This window comes from Camelus ferus, chromosome 11 (assembly GCF_009834535.1).
Source record: "Camelus ferus isolate YT-003-E chromosome 11, BCGSAC_Cfer_1.0, whole genome shotgun sequence".
Taxonomy (NCBI): Eukaryota; Metazoa; Chordata; class Mammalia; order Artiodactyla; family Camelidae; genus Camelus; species Camelus ferus.
In genome coordinates this window covers 60,955,432-60,974,235 of record NC_045706.1, presented here as the reverse complement: position 1 = coordinate 60,974,235, position 18,804 = coordinate 60,955,432, and the positions used below count along the sequence as shown (strand labels likewise).

General features: G+C 47.9%; 1 protein-coding gene across 8 annotated transcripts in view; it reads left to right on the top strand.

Moving 5' to 3' along the window:
* ARHGAP22 (Rho GTPase activating protein 22) overlaps positions 1–18,804 on the top strand; it is a 179,315-nt gene that overhangs the window by 53,785 nt on the left and 106,726 nt on the right. For all 8 annotated transcript variants that reach the window (XR_004324047.1, XM_032491660.1, XM_032491663.1 and 5 more), the window contains one exon: positions 7,816–8,015. Coding sequence is in view for 7 of the 8 variants with exons in the window: in XM_032491660.1 (XP_032347551.1) it covers positions 7,816–8,015 (200 nt within the window). In the remaining variant the exon portion in view is untranslated. The remainder of the gene's footprint in view (positions 1–7,815; positions 8,016–18,804) is intronic.

Sequence of the window (18,804 nt, the reverse complement as noted above, 5' to 3'; positions counted from 1 at the left end):
AAATTACTCAGGTCAGCTGCCAGGCTCCCACCCCCAGCGCTGGCCCTTCAGGCACTCAGGCATGTCTGGCCCTTCCACTGCCACCCACCCCACTCTCGCCCTGTCCGAGCATCTGGCCTCTTCTTTCCCCTGTTTTGGCCCCTCCCAGGCCAGCTTTTCTAGGGAAGCCAGCCCAGTGCTAATGCAGTGAGGACTGAGTCTCCCAACACCCAGTGGCTGAGAAAGCTCACATCTTCTTTCTCCAGGTCTCAGAACAACCAGCCGGGTCAGGGCCAGGGCACTGGAGGTTTTGCAGGCCTCATGGCACAGCCGCAGCTCTGAGCTGCCGCAGCACAGAGGAATGGGGCAGGTGGCAGACAGGGCCCTGAGCAAAGGGGACCAGGTGACATAGGTAGGCTCTATGACCCCGCCCCGTGGGACTAGGTGCCCCAGAGCAGGGAGAAAGCCTCATCACCACTGCAGGACCCCGTCCATGTCCATCCCTGCCCTCTGCCTCCTGCCACAGCCCATGATGGCATCTTGCTATCCCAGGCTAACCCCCGCCCACGTTCCACATCTGTCACCTCATGTACCCTTCAGCTCCCATTCTGTCTCATCTCCCACCCACCCCCGCTCATACCCTCAACCCCTCCTGGGCAAAAGCCCCCCCCCCCCCACTTGTCCACTTTTAAGTAGGCTCAGATCCCTCTGTCTTAATAAGGGGCAACCTGCCCTCCATCCCACGGCCCGCTCCAGAGACCCTGCTCCCTCCCTCCCCTCCTTTATGGGGACCTACCCTGGAAGAGTTCTCCACACTCTTGACTGTGTGCCCCTCTCCTCACTCACCCCTTGACCCTCTCCCTGCCCACCCCCCACCCCCGTGACCCCATAGACATTAACCCTTTTTCTGCCTCTGGCAGGCTTTACCCTTTTCTTGCAACCCTCTCTGGGTCCCTGAGAACGCTCTCCCTGGTTGTTCACCGCTCCTCCCAGCCTGGTTCACAGGCTGCTCTGCCTCCTCCTGTCCTCCACGCAGAGTTGAAGGGCTTCGAAGTTCCAGCCCCAGTCCCTTCCTTCCCACACTCTAGAGGCCTCCTGGGAGACCTCGTGCGTGGATGCCCTGGCAGTTTCACAAGGGCCTTAGTGCACAGGCTCTGTAGGAGGGAGAATTCGGATTGGCTCACGGTGCAGCCTTGTGGCTGACTTGGCTCTCTAAATCTCAGCTTGCACGGCTGTAAACCAAAGCAGTAACACTTGTTATAAGGGGTAAATAAACAAGCCAGCGGCCAGTGCAGTGTCCTTTGACTGGGCGCTGATCTGCAGCCCCCTCTCTCCCGAGCCTGAATCCCTCTCCCACACGCTGGAGCCCACATCCCACTTCCTCCTGGACACATCCTCGTGGGTGTCAGAGAGACGGCGGAAACCCAACACGTGCGGGTTGGGTCACTGCCAGCACCATCCTGCCCCTCCCTCCTCGACCACTGGCCTGTGCCCCATCCCTCCTCCTCCCCATACTGGCAGTCATCAGCCCATCCTCCTAAATGCCCCTCAGGGTGGTCCCTGCTCCCCACCCTCCCAGAGACCCACAGCCTCCCGCTCTCTGCCTCTCCTCCCCTGGCTCATCCCGTCAGCTTCCCCAGTTTCCCACCAGCCTGGCTTCCGAATGAGGATCTCAGGCCTCCAGGGGTGCCGGATGAGTCTGCAGGGCCTCCCCACTTAGGACCGACTGCCTGGACCAAGACCCCAGATTCTGAATTTAGGATTCCTCCAAACAGGTGTGCAGATGCAGGCATGCACTCACACTGCACATGCTTGCAAACACACTCACACTCGTGCACCCACTCACACATAGACATACGCCCACACTCTCAAATGTACTTACAAACATACCCTCATACATTGTACACTCATAGTCACACACACATGCATGCACACACGCTCATACATTCACAGTCGTACATGCTTGCAAACACACATGCATGCACGTACACACACTTGCACACTCATGCACGTATACACTCTCTTACACACTAGAAAACACATGCACACTCATACGCACAGAGTTTCCCAGGAAAGAGTTGGGTCTTCTGTTTTGGGGAGAGGAAGATCCAGGCACATCGCAAACAACGCTATTATATGCCAGACTGTTACTCATAGCATTTTCAAGGTGAAATCGAAGTGAAAAGAAAGAGACTGATTTTAGTGGACTGACTCTGCTACATGGAGGAGGTGAAGGTGGACCCAAACCTGGAATGGCAAGTAGGACTTTGACAGTGAGGATGGACAAAAGGGCATTACGATGGGAAGTCGTCTGGTGTGACTAGAGCCCAGGGCAGCAATTACCAAAATCACCTGCGCTGCTTCAAAATCCGGATTCCAGGTCCTTCCCCCCAAAGTTGTGATTCAGCAGATCCAGACACCAGATTTTCTAAGATCCCCAGGTGGGGGAGGCAGACGCCTTTGACAGCTATTAGCCTGGGGCAGAGGGGGCGGGCGTGGTAAGCTGGGGAGACACCGTCTCATAAAGGAATCACGACTGCCGGGCTGGGGTTGGATTTTACTCTGCACATGGTGATAAATACCATAACTACTTTTGAGAAAAAGAATAAAAGGATTATATTCATGTTTAGAAAGATTTCCTTAGCAGCTACATCTCTTTTGGAGACTCCTGCAGAGGGCAGGGGGCAAGAGGAGGGAGTCCAGGCAAGGGATGATAAGAATTTGATTTGCTTCAGAATTTGGACACAAATTGACTGTGGGGCTTGAAGGGAGTGGGATTTGTCAGAACAACTCCAAGCGATCGAGACAGGTCAGTCCCAGTCATGAACCCTGGATGAGGAGCGGGAGGGGGAACAAGTTTGGGAGAGGTGAGTAGGCTTGAACTTGAACATGGGTGTTGGTGACCGTGAAGCATCCCCATGGAGATGTCTCACAGATGATTTAACATGTGAGCTGGAAGTCCTGGAATAAGATCCGGGCAGAAATAAACACCTGGACTCATGATGGAATGGAGGGCAGCAGGGAGAACAGAGGGAGTCACGGGCAGAAAGGGCTTGTAGATTAGACAGTTGGGCTCTGCAGAGCGGGAGAAAAAGATTCAAGAAGACGGTGATCAATATTGCCTGAGTACCAAGGGGTCTCGGAGGCTGAGAACCAGAACCAGATTGTTGGAATTGATCAGAGCAGGTTCAGGAGGGGAAAAAATCTCCAAATGCAAGGGGTTGGCAGGAAACTGGGGGCAAGGGTGAGAAAGGAGAGGCTAGGAATACAGCCCACCCTCTCAAGACATGCTTATCATTAAAATAGGTGACAGCATCAGCCTAGCACAGGCACTGATTTGAGCCAAGAGGTAGCACTTCCATTCCTTCCCCCCAAATCTGAGCCCCACCTCCCCTGAGATGACCCCAGTTCAGCTCATCCTCCAGGGCTCAGCCCAGGTGCTCCCTCCTCCGGGCGGCTCTGCAGATGTCTATGGCAGAAAGGTCTGCACCTTCCTTAAGATGGGTACAGCCTTTACCTGTCCATATGGCCTGTGGCTATTTCGTCTCTGGGTGGGTGTTCCTTGTGACTTGTTTCCCCTGCCAGCCTGGGGGCTCCAGGGGAACATGGACAACTCGGGGTTCTGCACCGTACCTGGAGGAGTTCCTGGAGTACCTGGAAGGCATGAATGAATGAGTGAGTGAATGAATGATTGTGCTTGCCCGGCTTTGAGGAGGGAGAAGGGCACCCTCCTCCTTCCCTGGTCACAAGCTGATCTGCTCCCTGGCCAGAAGCTCCAGAAACTTCCCTTGGTTCCGGAGCCTTAGAATGCCAGAGCTGTTTGACTTGAAACCTTGGCTTAAATGTTTACAGAACTGAGTAGCTTGATTCAAGGAAATGCTGAGGACAGGAACAGAAGTTATTAATAAATCATAACAATGGTTATTTCCCTTTCAAGATGCTCTCTGGGCCTTATAAGTAATATCTGTGTGATTGATCAGCAGGGGGAAAAGCCAGGCTGGCTTGGCAGCTTGAGTACCATCCGCAGGAAGTGCCTCCCTGGTGAACTGAGGGGCCTGGGAGCTGGCCTTTCCTCACCTCCCCAGGAGCCCAGCTTCTGCCCAGGCTCATGTTAGAAATCTCAAGTTACTAAAAAGACAGAAGCCTAGACTTAATTTTACCATCCATTCTTTTTTTTTTTTTTTTTAATTTTTGAAGTATAGTCCGTTTATAATGTTGTCAATTTCTGGTGTACAGCATAATATTTCAGTCATACATGTACATACATATATTCCTTTTCACATCCTTTTTCATGATAGGTTACTATAAGATGCTGAATATAGTTCCCTGTGCTCTACAGTAGGGCCTTGTTGTTTATCTATTTTATATACAGTAGTTAGCATCTCAAACTCCCAATGTATCCCTTCCCACCCTCTTTCTCCCCTGGTAACTGTAAGTTTATTTTCTATATCTGTGAGTCTGTTCCTGTTTTGTAAATAAGTTCATTTGTATCTTTTTTTAGATTCCACATATGAATGATATCATATGATATTTTTCTCTCTCTTTCTGGCTTATTTAACCTAGAATGACAATCTCCAGGTTACCATCCTTCTTAATTAATGGAATTTTAGAGATGAGGAAACTGAGACTCAGAAAACTCAGTAACTAAGGGGACACACCTGTGCCCTCCCCCCCCGGTCCTCTGTCAGACTCCACCAGAATACTGGGGTCATGGTAACCGTTGTCTGCAAGTCCCCAGGGCCTGGAAAGGGATCAGTGTCTGTTGAATCCAGCCCTGCTCCAGCTCCTTGGCAGCCTGAGATGAAAGGAGGGATGAGGGGGGTGCAGGTACAGCCCTAGGAGCAGAAAGGCCCCTCCTGATGCAGCAGGTCCCATGGGACATGGACCCCACCTCCCTGTGAGCCACTCAGCCGAGCCTCACCCAGGCAGGGCTCCCTTCAGAGAAGGCTGCAGAGCTCTGGAGATTAAGCAGTGCAGATGCCAGGCACAGTACCACGGGCACCTGGAAATGAAAGAAAGGCCTTTCAGGGGCTGTGGGAAGAGTTCCGGAGTCAGACTGAGGCTCACAGGGGAGGGGAAGAGGATTCAAGTGACTCATGGACCTGCAGGGACTCCAGCTGCTCCCCATCCTAGCCAGCCCTTCCCACCAGGGGCAATCAGTTAGATGGGCAAAGGGAGCAAGCGGATGCTTCATACAGTTAGCAGAAGCCCATGCAGAGACATTCCACCTGATTAGGAATCCAAAAATAGAGTGAGCTAGGATGATACCTAAGTATCTTTTATACATCCTAAATTATGGAGTGGGTGTATTCAGATTATGATATTTCATGCTGAGGGCTATGGACAAAGTGGTGCATTAGTGTAATTGTGTGCTGTAATATATCCACACACTATTTTCAGAAGGAAGTGTGTAATGGCACCTAAGGAGCTGAAAGTCATAGAAAAGTTCATGCCTTATGCCCCCTGAGCTCACCCTCAGAACCCACATTCAGGAAACAGTTCTGCATGGAGACATCCACCGTACCATTTTCATGATCATCATCACCATTTCCATGGTAACCAGTTACTGGGTACCTCATTCGTGCCCAGCTCTCTGCCAGGCTGCAGAGAGTCTCCACCCCTCCCCCCCCGCCCCAGCTCACCCTGCAGAGTCAGGAATTGCCATCCCACATGGGCCCAGCTTGCTGATGGGCAGACTGAGGCACCAAGAGTTCCCAGAACTGGCAGTGATCCCAACCCAAGCCTGTAGTTCTTCAACTGGACCCCATTGTCTCTTTAATTAAATAACTAACACTGGAAAGAATCCAAGTGTTCAACAGAGAGGGAGTCTTAAGTTAATTTACAGAGATAGAAAACAGCCAAAGAAATAAAGGCAGGAAGTGCACTTTCCTCTGGTTCACATCAACATGCGTGGGGACCAGGACCCGCAGAAAGGTGGGTAAATGCAAAAACAAGTGAAGCCCAGCCTCAGATGCAGGGCACAGGGAGCTTCAAGGGCAGCGCTTTCTTGGATGGAGAGCTGCACCATGCCGTCCAAACATATCTAACATTTGTAGATACTAACTACTGTACATAAAACAGATAAACAACAAGGTCCTACTGTACAGCACAGGGCACTATATTCAATACCTTGTAATATCTATAATGAAAAAGAGTATGAAAAGGAATATATATATATACACACACATAAATATAACTGAGCCACTATGCTCTACACCAGAAATTAACACATTGGAAATCGACTATTCTTCCATTTAAAAAAAAAGATTAAGAGACACAAACCACTTAGTATAAAATAAATAAGCAACAAGGATATATTGTATAGCACATGGGAAATAGAGCCATTATTTTGTAATAACTTTAAATGGAGTATAATCTATAAGGATATTGAATCACTGTGTTATATACTGGAAACTAATATAACATTGTAAATCAACTATACTTCAGTTAAAAAAAAAAGGAAAAATCCTAAGTAGCCTGTGATGTTTGACAGCCATGTCTGATATCCATTACCTACCTTCCTGGCATGGTAATGGGAGCCACATTACCAGCCATGGACCACGTACCTTACTCAAGGAGGAAATGACTATCTAGACAAGATCAGAAGGAAGGTTCTGTGGAGGTGGGTCTTGAAGGATGAATAGGAGCTCACCATGCAGCCAAAGCCAGGTGTTGAGTAGGAAAGGGATGGAAGGTCCACATGTGGGATAGCATGAGCAGAGGGACAGCCAGGCTTAGGGAACTGCAGACACTAGTGCAGTGAAAGGAGTTTAGACACACACACAAACACACACACACAGAACCACAGATACAATGCAACAACTGTGGGTTGTGGGCACCAAGCATTCCAATCAGAAATTAGGACCCATGGTCTAAGAATTGCAAGTGTGATTATGTTTGGACTCAGAGCTGTTCCTCCGAAGTCTATGATGGCCCCTCCCAGTGACCACTGCAGCAATATCCTTGACACTGGCCAGAGAGAGGAGAATAGCTTCCCCCAGGACAGAGGGGAGAGAGCAAAAGGAAGGGGCAGAGGAAGGACAGGACAGTACCACCCTAGGGCAGAGTGCTGGTCAGTGGCATCTGCAGGGCAGAAGTGCTCACGGGCTCTCAGAACCTCTGAGGGAGGAAGAGCTGGTCCCTTTCCCCTGCCAGGGAGCCATCGACACATCACAGCAAGCAATTGCAGTGGAGGCCCTGCTGTCCAGACCCACCTGCCAGGATGATCTCAGGGAAGCAGCTCAGGGGGTGCTGGGGGTGGGGGTGGGGAGTTCTGGGCAATGGTGCTCAGACCTGACGCCTCCAGGGGAGTGGGTGCTGTGCAGAAACTAGGGAGAGGGTCTGATGGGGCCAGCTCCTCGGGGCTTGAATAACAGAAACCTTTCTAGAATGGAGCTCTGGCAGGACCCAAATTTTTATGTTTCTTAACTGCTTTATCTTCAGCACCTGGAATAGTGACTGACACATAGTAGATACTCAATGCTGAATAAATGAATGAGTCATTGAACAAATGGAAGGATGGATGGAAGGATGGATGGATGGATAGATAAATGGATGCAAGGATGGATGAACACACCTGGGAAATGGAGAATCTTGGATCCCAAAGACGTAGCACAAACTAACCAGGCAGGTAGACTCTTCACTACCCCAGGTGAATGAGGTGCTCCAGCCCACGCCCCTTTGAACCTGAGGGGAAAGAAGGCCAAGCCTGACCACGCCCTGCTGGCCGAAGCTCCCATGCGCTGGTCACAGGGCAGCTGGGATGCCAGGGTGGGGCAAGGACTGCCAACGGGCCTGCCATCCCTCATGCTCCCTGTGTGTGTGTTTGGCTTCCAGCCCGCTCCAAAAGCCTAGTGATGGGGGACCAGAGCCGGAGCCCCGGGCGGCCGCCCTGCCCCCGCAGGCTGGGCCCTGTGCTGAAGGCGGGCTGGCTGAAGAAGCAGAGGAGCATCATGAAGAACTGGCAGCAGCGCTGGTTCGTGCTGCGCGGGGATCAGCTTTTCTACTACAAGGACAAAGATGAGACCAAGCCCCAGGTGAGAAGCGCATGTCCCGTGTCCGGTGGGCATCACGGCAGGGCTCCAAGGGGGGTGTGGTTAACTATGTCCAGGAGAGGGGAGCAGGCCGAGAGAGATCCTCCCATCAGGACCTCCACCCCTCAAAGCCCTGACTCCACTTGGCACGACAGTTCAGTGGGATTTCCACCACATTCCTGCTCTCACAGCTTATTTTACTGAAAAATACCCACAGCTTCAGTAATGAAAATGTTTCCTTATAACATTGAGAGAGAGCATCTCTGCATCACTTAAAAAGACAACTCTTCCCCTGGTCCTTTTCAGCCTCTTAGTGCTTCCAAGGAAGACGCAGCTACACACATCCCATTCCTTCCATTGTCTAGGGAAATTGGCACCCAGACACCTCTAACCTCAAACTGGAGTCCGGCTCGCTGTGAACCTCCTGTGTCAGAGGCCTCTGCCTCTCAGGGGCTGCTTCTGTTTTCCACCAGCACTGTAAGCTCCACTTCCGATGCCTAACACATCTGCTTTTCCACCCAGATTGCACTAAGTTCACTCACTCAAAGCAACTGGTGGCCTCACCCACCATGGTGTGGCCTGATGATGGTTGCCCTGTGCAGACATCATAACAAAGTGCCCTGCAGCCTGCTGTCCAGGGCAGCTGGGCTTGTAGAGTGTGGGCAGTCTAATCCTTGTTACGGGATTCAGACCTGAGAAAGGACATCTGAGAGCCACCCTCATTTCTCTTGGGAAAATTGGGGAAGAGAACTTGAAGGACTTGTCCCAAAGGATGCTCCTAGTCATTGATCTGAGTCTGAGAGAAAAGGGAGATTCCCCTTTTCTGAGGTCAGGGGTCACAGAGTCTTAGTGAGCGGGGACCTGTGCACATCCAACAGTTCCCACAGTGTTCCCAGGGGTATGGGGGGCAGGGAGGGCGCTCAGTGATGGGCAAGGTGGGAGAGGGTACTCGGGCACAGCCCAGGATCACGTTGACATCAAAGCGAGAAAATGACCCTGTCACTCCTCTTCCAATTCTTCTGAGTCTGAAGGAAGAATTGTCAGATCTTTAACACTTGAGGTCTTCCCTTTAAAGAATGGGTTCCTGGGGGTGAGAAGGAGCAGGACTCATCTCAGAGACCTCAGTCGCAACAGTATCCAGCTGTAAGTGAATGGCTTTCTGTCTTCACTGTATTTAGTTCCAGCGGTTGACTTCTGTTTATGGAAAGTCATACTGGTTTCCGTTCGTGATAGTCATTGCATGTTTTCCTTTCTAAAATATATCTAAGTTAAAGCCAAGGAGTGTGCAGAGCAATGTAAGTGTACTTAATGCCACTGAACTACATGCTTAAAAATGGTTGAATGGTAAATTATATGTTATGTATATTTTAACACACACTAAACACACACATACACACACACACACACACACACACACACACACCCCAAGTGAGACTGCTTAAGGAAAACTTAGACACCAATAACAGTTGAGATGGAAGGTGGAGATGACAAAAATCATGAAGGTGGATCTAAGTCAAAGTTTAGGAAGCTCTGATCTTGTCCAGCTTCCCTGGCTTTATAAGGAAGGAAAATAACTCCTAGAGAGGTTGAGTGGAACAAACAGGAACTCTGAGTTTGATCTGAATTAGGTCAAGCATGCTAGCTGTATAGCTTGGAACAAGTCACTTAATTTTTTTTTTTTTTACTTTCGCTTTTATCATTGCTAAAGTGGAGACATTATACCTACAGTCACAGAAATGCACTAAGGATTAGATTGTAGAACATTTATGCAACAGAGGACAAGTCCTAGCACCTGGGACACTTAAGTCTGGGTACCCTCAGTGCTCCCTCAGCCCTGTCTTTCCCTTACTCCCTGCCTCCTCCAGCCCCACCCCTGAACCTACTCCCCAGATCAGGAATCACAATTCTGGCTTGCCCCCTGCCAGCCTTTTTCCTTCTGGCCTCTGTGTTTTGTGTTGAAGACCAGCCTTGGCCCTTCAACAGCATCTTGGCTTTCCTGGCTGTCCTGTTGGTGACATGTCACTGATGATGGTGACCAGAGTTGCCAGGTCTCCTCATCTCTCAGAATCCTGCCTGTGGGCCCTACTGTCATCCCCCTCCTGGCCCAGACCATAGCACCATCCCCTGGGGGAAACTGCATCGTGATGCTGGGTGAGCTCAGTGGACTACAGTAACACATGGAGGTCATCCAAGCTACATGTGAACCCTTGCCATGGGCTTCCCCACATATTCCTATGGAGATCCTGAGGTGATCTCACCCATCACTCCAGCTTTACAAGAAAATTCCAGCTCCCTGGTTTCCAGACAGGTGAACTGGACAGTCTTCTTACTCACATGCCACCTTTTCCAGACTTCAGTGGCTTCTGGTGGAAACAGCTAATAGAATGGAGGCATTGACATCTTGAGTCACCAGCCTGGACACAGGAGGAGCCCTGGGGCCCAATCCAAACTAAACTAGGGCTTTCATAAGTAGGGAGTCATGGGATCCCTGAAAGGAGCCAGCATCTCCCAATGATGCCAGCGTCATGGCCAGGACTCCACTTTTGACCTCTCTGGGCCTCACCGACCCTGCCAGATCCTCATGGAGTATTGTTCTTTTCCATAATTCCCCCTCCCCTATAAAGCCTGACTGCTCTGGCAGCCTCGATGCTCAGGTTCCCAATCTCAAGGAGACTACTGGTCAAATTTGACTCTTTTAGCTTTACAATATCATCTCAAACCTGCATGTCTGCCAGCAAAATAGCCCAGAGATTTCCATTTAATTGCATGAACTCCATGTAATGGACTAATTCTCAATGTCTGGTTCCTGGAAAATTGTGCCCTGTTCACTGTTTACAGTGACAGAGGTGCCCAGGCAGTGAGCTCCCTCCTAACAGATGGCCTGTCATCTGTCTAGCAGATGTAATTGTCGAGAGGAGGGATGTCCAGCTATCCTTGATGCTGCCCAGAGCACATCCACGTGATGAGGATCACTCTCAGCCTACGTTCTTATTGCCTCTCCAAAGCCCTTTCCCTCTCCCTTCTCCCCTTCTCACTGGCAGGAGGGTCAGCAGAGGACATAGAGCACAGAGGTGGGAAATTCAAGACGGTGGAAGAATTATGGAAACTCAGGTGGAAAGACTAGATTAGGCAAAGTTCCTTTAAAACAGGGCCTGAAAGTGTGGCCCTGTCCCTCCAGCTTTTCCCCAACACATATCCCTAATAATTTCTAGCAGACACATCCTATAATTTTACTAATAGAAGATTCCAGGGTTTTCCTCTTAAGTGGTTTTAGCTTCTGCTTGAAGTGTTCTGAGCCATGAAAACTCCTGCCATGTCCTTTGTTGATCAGCCTGGTCCATTTCCACTGTTTGAGGATTCACTTTAAGTCTAGTTTTCCCAGTTCTTTACTTGTGGGTTGCTTGGCTTTGAATAGAAATGGAATAGAATAGAAATTGAAATTATAATTTCCTAAACATAAGACAAAAAAAAAATGTACCAAGTTAAATGTGATCAGTTCAACAAATGGGCAGAAAATGGAGGGAAGGAAAAAAAAATAATGGAAAGGTAAACTAGAAAACAAAAAAGTAAATAAGATGGCAAGGGATAAGAATAAACATTTCAGTTGTCATAATAATTGTGAATAGGTCAAATTTGTTGGTCTCTTAAAAGACAGAAAATGGAAGAGTGGCTTTAAAAAACAGAGAACAATCAACAAAAAGTTCAAAAACAAAACACTGGGAAAAAGGTAAGCCAGCAAATGCAAGCAAAAAGAAAGCAGATTTAGGAACATCAAAATCAAGCAAAATAGAATTCAAGGTGATAAGAACAAAAGGGAATAAAGAGAAATATTTCATCATTATATAAATAACAACCTACTGAGAAAATAGAGCAACTGTGAACTTTTATGCTCTTAATGACATAGCTTTGAAAGATACATAAACAAAAAGAATCCTCATTGTTCTCTATTTGTTTCAAAAACTTTTTTTTCAAAAAATGAAATTATAGAGCCATATTCATTGACAATAGTACAAAAAAAAAAAAAAGAAAAATTAAGGACAAAATAGGTAGCGAGTGAGGGCATGTATGCAAACAAGGAGAGAGAACTGTATCCACATGGAAATAAATCACACTCTTCATATTACCTCCTAAACTAATAAGAAAATCAAAACTTAAATTCAAACTTCTAGTCAAGGATGACAGATTTAAAGGCCTCCAAACTCCAGTAAAGAGCACTAAAGGTGTGCTTTTGAAGGTGTGACCACACCTAGATGGAGCAGATAGGAGGGAGACACCCACAGCAACGTTCTGGATGCTGGAAGGCAGATGGACAGGAGGTAGCTGATGTAGCAGACCTGAGCTAGCTAAATTCTGAGCCAGCACTAGGGAGAGCACAAAAATCCATCTGGTTTGCAAACCCCCTCTCCCCCTGCCCCAAACCCCTGCTCCCCAACCCCAGCAAAGACCCTGGAATTGGCAGGACCAGTTATCTCTGGAAACAAGAGCAAAGAAGAGCTCAAAACAGGAGGACTGATTGAAAGTCAGTTTAAAAAGCAATTAGATCCCAGATCTCCCAAACCACTTGATGCAAAGCCATGACTGCCCTGCCCCAACTTGGGTGTTAACACCGGAGTTTATTCTGGAGAGGATACAAAAGAAGCACTTCCGTCTGAGGACACTGGCCCCATTATATGGGGTGGGGGTTACTGATACAGGAAAATGTGGGGCGAGAGAATAGCCGTGTCCCAGGTCTCAGATGAGTCCCTGGGATGCGCCCTGACAAATATGGGTCCTTGGCTTTGAGCAGGAGAGAATTCAAGAGTGAGCCACAGTTGAGTAAAAGTAGCTTTATTCAGAGAGATACATACTCCATAGACAGAGTGGGGCCATCTCACTCAGAAGGGAGAGTGGCCACAGTGTGTGGGGATTGTTTGTTTTTATGGGCCCAGTTTTTTCATATGCTAACAAGTGGGAGGATCATTCCAACTACTTTGGGAAAGGGGCTGAGATTCCCAGGAATTGGCCCACCTCCTGCATTTTGACCATTTATGGTTAGACTCAGGAACTGTCATGGCGCCTGTGGGCGTGTCATTTATCATGCTAATATATTACAATGAGTGTATAATGAAGCTCAAGATCTGCTGGAAGTCAAATCTCCCGCCATCTTGGGCCTCGAGGTCTACTCGGAGTTGAATCTCCACCATCTTGGTGCTGCTTGCTGTGTCATTCCTTGAATGGCTGTTCCCTGCCCCCTGTCCTGTCTCAGTACCACACTGGAGCAGGAGGGTAAGACTGGAGGTTGACATCCAGACCTGTTGCTTCAGTAGTCCTACCAGTCTTCATCCCACACTTGGCTCCCAGACCCCAGCAGTCAGGAATAACCCTCAGGAAGGAAATGAGGAATTTTCACTGGAGAATCTGACAGGCCAAGAAGAAAAACAGTGAACAGCAGGGCCCCCTCCACAAAACAGGCCAGGCAGATCTCTCTCTTTGTTGACCTGCCGTGTGAACATTCCCTGCCGGCCCTCATACAATTTCCAGTCAGCTGCTTAGAGGAACCATAACAAATAGGGGTAAGGCACTTTGAGTCGCTAGACATTCACGGAAAGAATCTCAAATGAAGGACAGACAAAAACATAGGAAATCTTTTAAAAAGCAAGGTGGAAGCAACACAAACTATACGGGAGGAGGGAAACTTTTGTTTAAAACTATTTTTATCGATCTCAGAGAGAGGCTATAACAATAAGTCAGACCACAAACCAGCTCCCAAAATTCAGAAATAAGTATCAGAAATGAAAACTCAAAGGAGAAGTTGGATGGAAAACTTAACATCATCTCGCAGAAAGAATAGCAGAGAGAAAAAGAGGAGAGACAGCTCAGCATCTGAGAAGAAATCCTAGAAAGAGAGAAGAAAGGAATCCTTAGGAAAAAAATATCCAATTCAGTTCAATTCAATTTCCCAGAATCGGCAGTATAAACAGTGAGTACTGTCTGATATAAGCAAAGTTACCGTGGAGGTTCAGGAAGCCACACTGGGGGCAGGGGAGTTAAATAACCTTCCATGCTGGGAATTCCGCCAATAATGCCTAGAATTTTAAATCAAGATATAGTGATATAAGCATATTATTTAGAAATAAGAGAGGAAAAAAATTTTACTTAAAAGAGTTAAAAATAGTGACAAAGATTTGGGTAATGGTAGAAAGGGAAGAAATTGCTGCCTTACAACAGCAATTTGATTCTTCAAACTATGTTTAGGTATAACTTGAAGGAAAAAAGTGAAATAAAACTGAAATAATTTAGTTTTGGAATTTTCAGAGTATGACTATTATAAATAAAAGCTGTAGGGGAAGGCTTTGAGGGCGGGGCATGGAGACGGAGGTGGTGATCAGAAAACCTGAGATTTATCTGTGTCAGTCGGCCCTTCATATCCACAGGTTCCACATCCATGAATTTAATCAACCAGGATTGAAAATATTAGGAAAAAAAATTTTACAGAAAGTTCCAAAAATCAAAATTTGAATTTGCTGCATTCTCTTTACATAGCATTTGCATTGTATTTACAACTCTTTCCATAGCATTTACATTGTACTTACAAGTATTTACAAAGCATTGACACCGTATTAGGTATTATAAGTCATCTGGAGATGATTTAACGTATAGAGGAGGATGTGCGTAGTTTATATACAAATACTATACCACTTTATATAAGGGACTTGAGCATCCTCGGATTTTGGTATCTGAGGTGGTTGGGTGGGGGAGGTCCTGGAACCATTCCCCCACGTGTACCATGGGATGGCTGTATTCTAATTTCTCACGGTGAAATTATATTCATTTAATTTTCAAATACTTTTAATTTAAACAAGAAAAGAAAAACAAATCAGAAAAGGAGTGTGACAGGGACACCGCCCTCTAGAGTTCTCTTCAGGTCACCAGAAAGGGGAGCAGATGAGGGGTCAGACAAAGGAAGGGTTCCCTCTTCCAGACAAAGCCACCAGCCCAGCCAGCCTCTGCAGAGCTGGCCCTGGCACACTGGAGGGACTCAGAAGGTGAACTTTGGGGGCCCGTGTGTCTAGCAGCTTACGCCAAGGAGGAGCCCAGAGTCTCTGAAGCATAAGCGTGAGGGTCATTGTATGGGCAGGAACCCAAACTGCGTGCAGTACCAGAAGCTGGATGTGGAGGGCTTGGGTACCACATCCAGAAGCTGGGTCCTTATTCTGTTGGTGGTGTTGAGGGACTGTGATGTTTGGGGGCCCAGACTTGACCTTCAGAGCTCTGAGGGGGAAGTCATCCACAAGCGTGCAGGCAGGGTTGGGAGGGGGCCAGGCTGGAGGCAGGAAGACCATCCAGATGGGGCTGTTGTCCTAACATCCCGTGTGGCCTAGAAAACCACCATGTGCTGGAACTCAGGAGCTGGGAGCCTTGGAAGCAGCAGAGGAGAAAGCGTGGGAGGTGACGCCTGTGTCCTCCGGTGGAAGAGCCTGGGATCCGCGGCCGCGTGACTGATGCAGCTGTAGGTTCTAGCCGAGGCGATTTCAACATCACTTTGAGAGCAGGCTGGGTTCCGTTTGTTTTTGTTTTCCAGGAGAATAAGTAATGGGAGGCTCGGCAGTGGGAGAGAAGATTGATTTAAAGTTTGATTTAATTTAGAGTAAAAGCTTGGAATTGGGAGGAGGAGAGACAAGACGGATGGGAAAGAGGCTGCACTTCTAGGAGTGAACATTAATACTGGGCAATCAGAAACCAGCCATCTTTAGGAAAGAGGACGCCTCAGGGGAGGAAAGAGAGGCCGTCTGACCCCAGAGCTTGAAGGTCACAGGGAATGTTCCAGCATGCCGCCGATCACCCCTTTGCTCCGGCCTCTGGGTACCAAACTAGCACATCAAAGACAAAACGGTGCTGTCATGAGCTGGCCCCTGGGGTCCCTGCCCCTGAGGAAGGTGCCTGGATTGTCTCCATTTTCCGGATGAGGGAACTGAGGGGCTGGCTCAGGCCTGGGTGAATGGGAACGTTACCAAAGAGCCTGAAGTCTGACAAAAGTGCGGGGAGCCTAGGAAGCAGCTTAATGTCTGCCTGCGGAAACTCCCAGCTTTGACTGTGTAAGAGTCTACCCACCAGGGCCTTTATCTCGGCACTATCTGCGGGCGTAACTAAGATGCTGTCAGGCTGGTGGGAGCCAGTCCGTGCTCACAGCAAGTCGCAGAGCAGCCCTTGCATCAGACGCTCTTTCACATCCAGACCTCATAAATTCAACTCAGCTGGAGCTGATTCAGCCAACGCTAAGTGAGCATCCTTCATCAGCTGTAAACTGCTACTCAGACCACCCTAGAGGTCATTATTATTATTGTTGTTGTTGTTGTTATCTTTGTTGCCACTGCTACTGCTATTTTATAATGCTTCCTTAGTTTCATGTCTGTTGTCCATTCTAGTCTGTAAACTACAACCAGTGAATTTACAAGGCTGGGGGTGGGGGACGGCCAAGATGGAAAACAGCACTGAGATTCATAATCATCTTGACAGGCTGCTTTCATGGGAAATTGTTAAGATAAAATATAAAGTTCTTCCTTTGGTTCAAAAAAAATCACTTGATGTCATGGAAAGGAGAGGCCTGGATTTAAGAATAGGTCGAAAGGAGGCAAAGTTAAGTGTTTTAATGAGTTAAAGGCTCAATATAGACTAATAGTGAGATGTGGTTGCCGGAAAAGCTACTGGGGACAGTGGGTTGTGTTGAGCTGCATGGAAATTGGAACCAGGGAGGGAAGCCCTTGAGCTCTGCGTGGTCAGGCCAGGTCATAGCATAATAGTCCCCTCAAGGCACTGCAGTTTTATCCGGGCAGGAACAGGGCAGCCAGGATGGTGAGAGATCTGAACTCCTGCCTGTATAAAGAACAAAACAGAATAAATCATCTGGGGAAATGAAATCTTGGGAAAGGCACTAGGTCATGCACTGCATCCTTATGTTAACAAGACTCTGTTTATGCTGTGAGCCTCCAGAAGCCATGCCAGGACACATGGAACTGCATGGAGTCCACCATGCCACTCATATATGAAGAACGCTTTGTTCCAGTGGAGCGGTCTGCTAGGCAGGGGTGAGCTCCAGTCCCTGGTGCTGGGCGAGCCAAGGCGAGACCATCACTTGACTTGGCGGCCTGGACCTGGAGTCTATCGTTGGGTAGGAAGCTGGCCAGAGATGATCTACAAATGCCCTTTCAATTCTCAAAGCCAGGGGGTTCTGTGGAGACCTTAGAAAGCAAGGAGGAATGGAGGAACAATAACAGGAGTCAGCCAAGCCACAGAGGTTTTCAGAAGTTCCATCCTGGATGAGTAACAGAGGAGGTGGGAGAAACAGGTGGGCTCTGGGGATCTGGCCAGAGCAGGGGAGTTTCCCAGAATTCCTGCTGTTGGTGCCACTCCTGGCCATTGGTTGCCATTTAATGCAGAGCTCCTGACAAAGGTCTTTGCGAAGACGCAGCGGGAAGCAAGAGAGTTGATGGGTACAGACCTTGGTGCAGTGGGGTCTTTGCAGCCAGTGTTTCCACCAGTCACATTTAGCTTGTTGAACTTGCCCCGGACTTCCTGAGAAGTCCGGGAGAGCCTGACTTCACTCTTCCTTTGTACTTCCCACCTGCACATCTCTGCCCACAGAACAAGTGCTTCGTTACCTCCCTGGCTGCCCCCATAGATCTTGGCACAGCTAATTCCAGTCTATCTAGCTGCGCTCAGAAGGAACATGTGTGAGTGTGAGGGGAAGGCATCGAAGCACTGCGAGAGCCCCACTCTGCTCGGGCCTCAGGATCGCTCAGTAGCTGTTGAGTAAACACCCTCCCCAGGACGTCAGAAATCACCCGTGAGCTAATTGGGACCTGATATTAATGTTGCCATTAATGCTACAGGAAAAAAAAATCAAACAATAACTATTTTCTTGTTTTAAATGTCCTTGGGGATAACTTCAAATGCTGCTTTTGTGAAGAATTACTTAGTGGACCCTTATTTAAAAAAAAGAATCCTCATTTATTTATGTTCAAATATCAGAAGGTGTGGCTTTTTCGTGAGGGGATGCTTTATATTTTTGTAGCTATTTGAGAAATATAACTCCCCACGACTAACAGATCAAAATGAAAATTCTAGCCAAATGATCATTTAAAATCAAACAGAAATATATTTGGTAAATTCCAAATTGGCAACAGCAGCCAGCTCCATTTTTAAACTGTTTTTAAACTTTGTGGTTAAAACAATTTTTTCCCTGCACCTGACATATCAAGGAAAAACAGAGAATAGAAATAACCATCTAAAAATATGTGTTTTCAAGCTTATCTTTCACCATCCAACAGTGGTTCTTCTGTTGCAACTGAAATAACAATGCCGACATTACCTTACGTGTACCTACAGCTCATCAGTACGTGGCAAGATTTTGCCACTGTTGTAGGGAAGGAAAACCCAGTTTCTAAGGAGACTGATGCCACGCTCAGGGGTATATAAATCACACTGGGCGAGTGTCCTGGTTGCCCCCGAATTATTTTGCACTCCCAGTGTCACTGCCTACAAAACGGATCTTCACCTTCTGAAAACGACTCATGTGTTTCCTTCCATGTGGCTGCCTGTTCGTGTAAATGTAATAAGCCTCCCTCAGGGTCTGCTCATTTAAGTCAGCACAGATATTAGCTTACAGTAGCTAAATATCTTCTACTTAAAAGAGATCAATCCTTTGGCTTTCAATTGAACCCAGTTAATTTACAGTAATAGCTCGAAGACTGATGGGTAAATTATGCGTTTTGTCAATTACTAGGCAAAAAAATGAACCGAATGATGTTGAGGC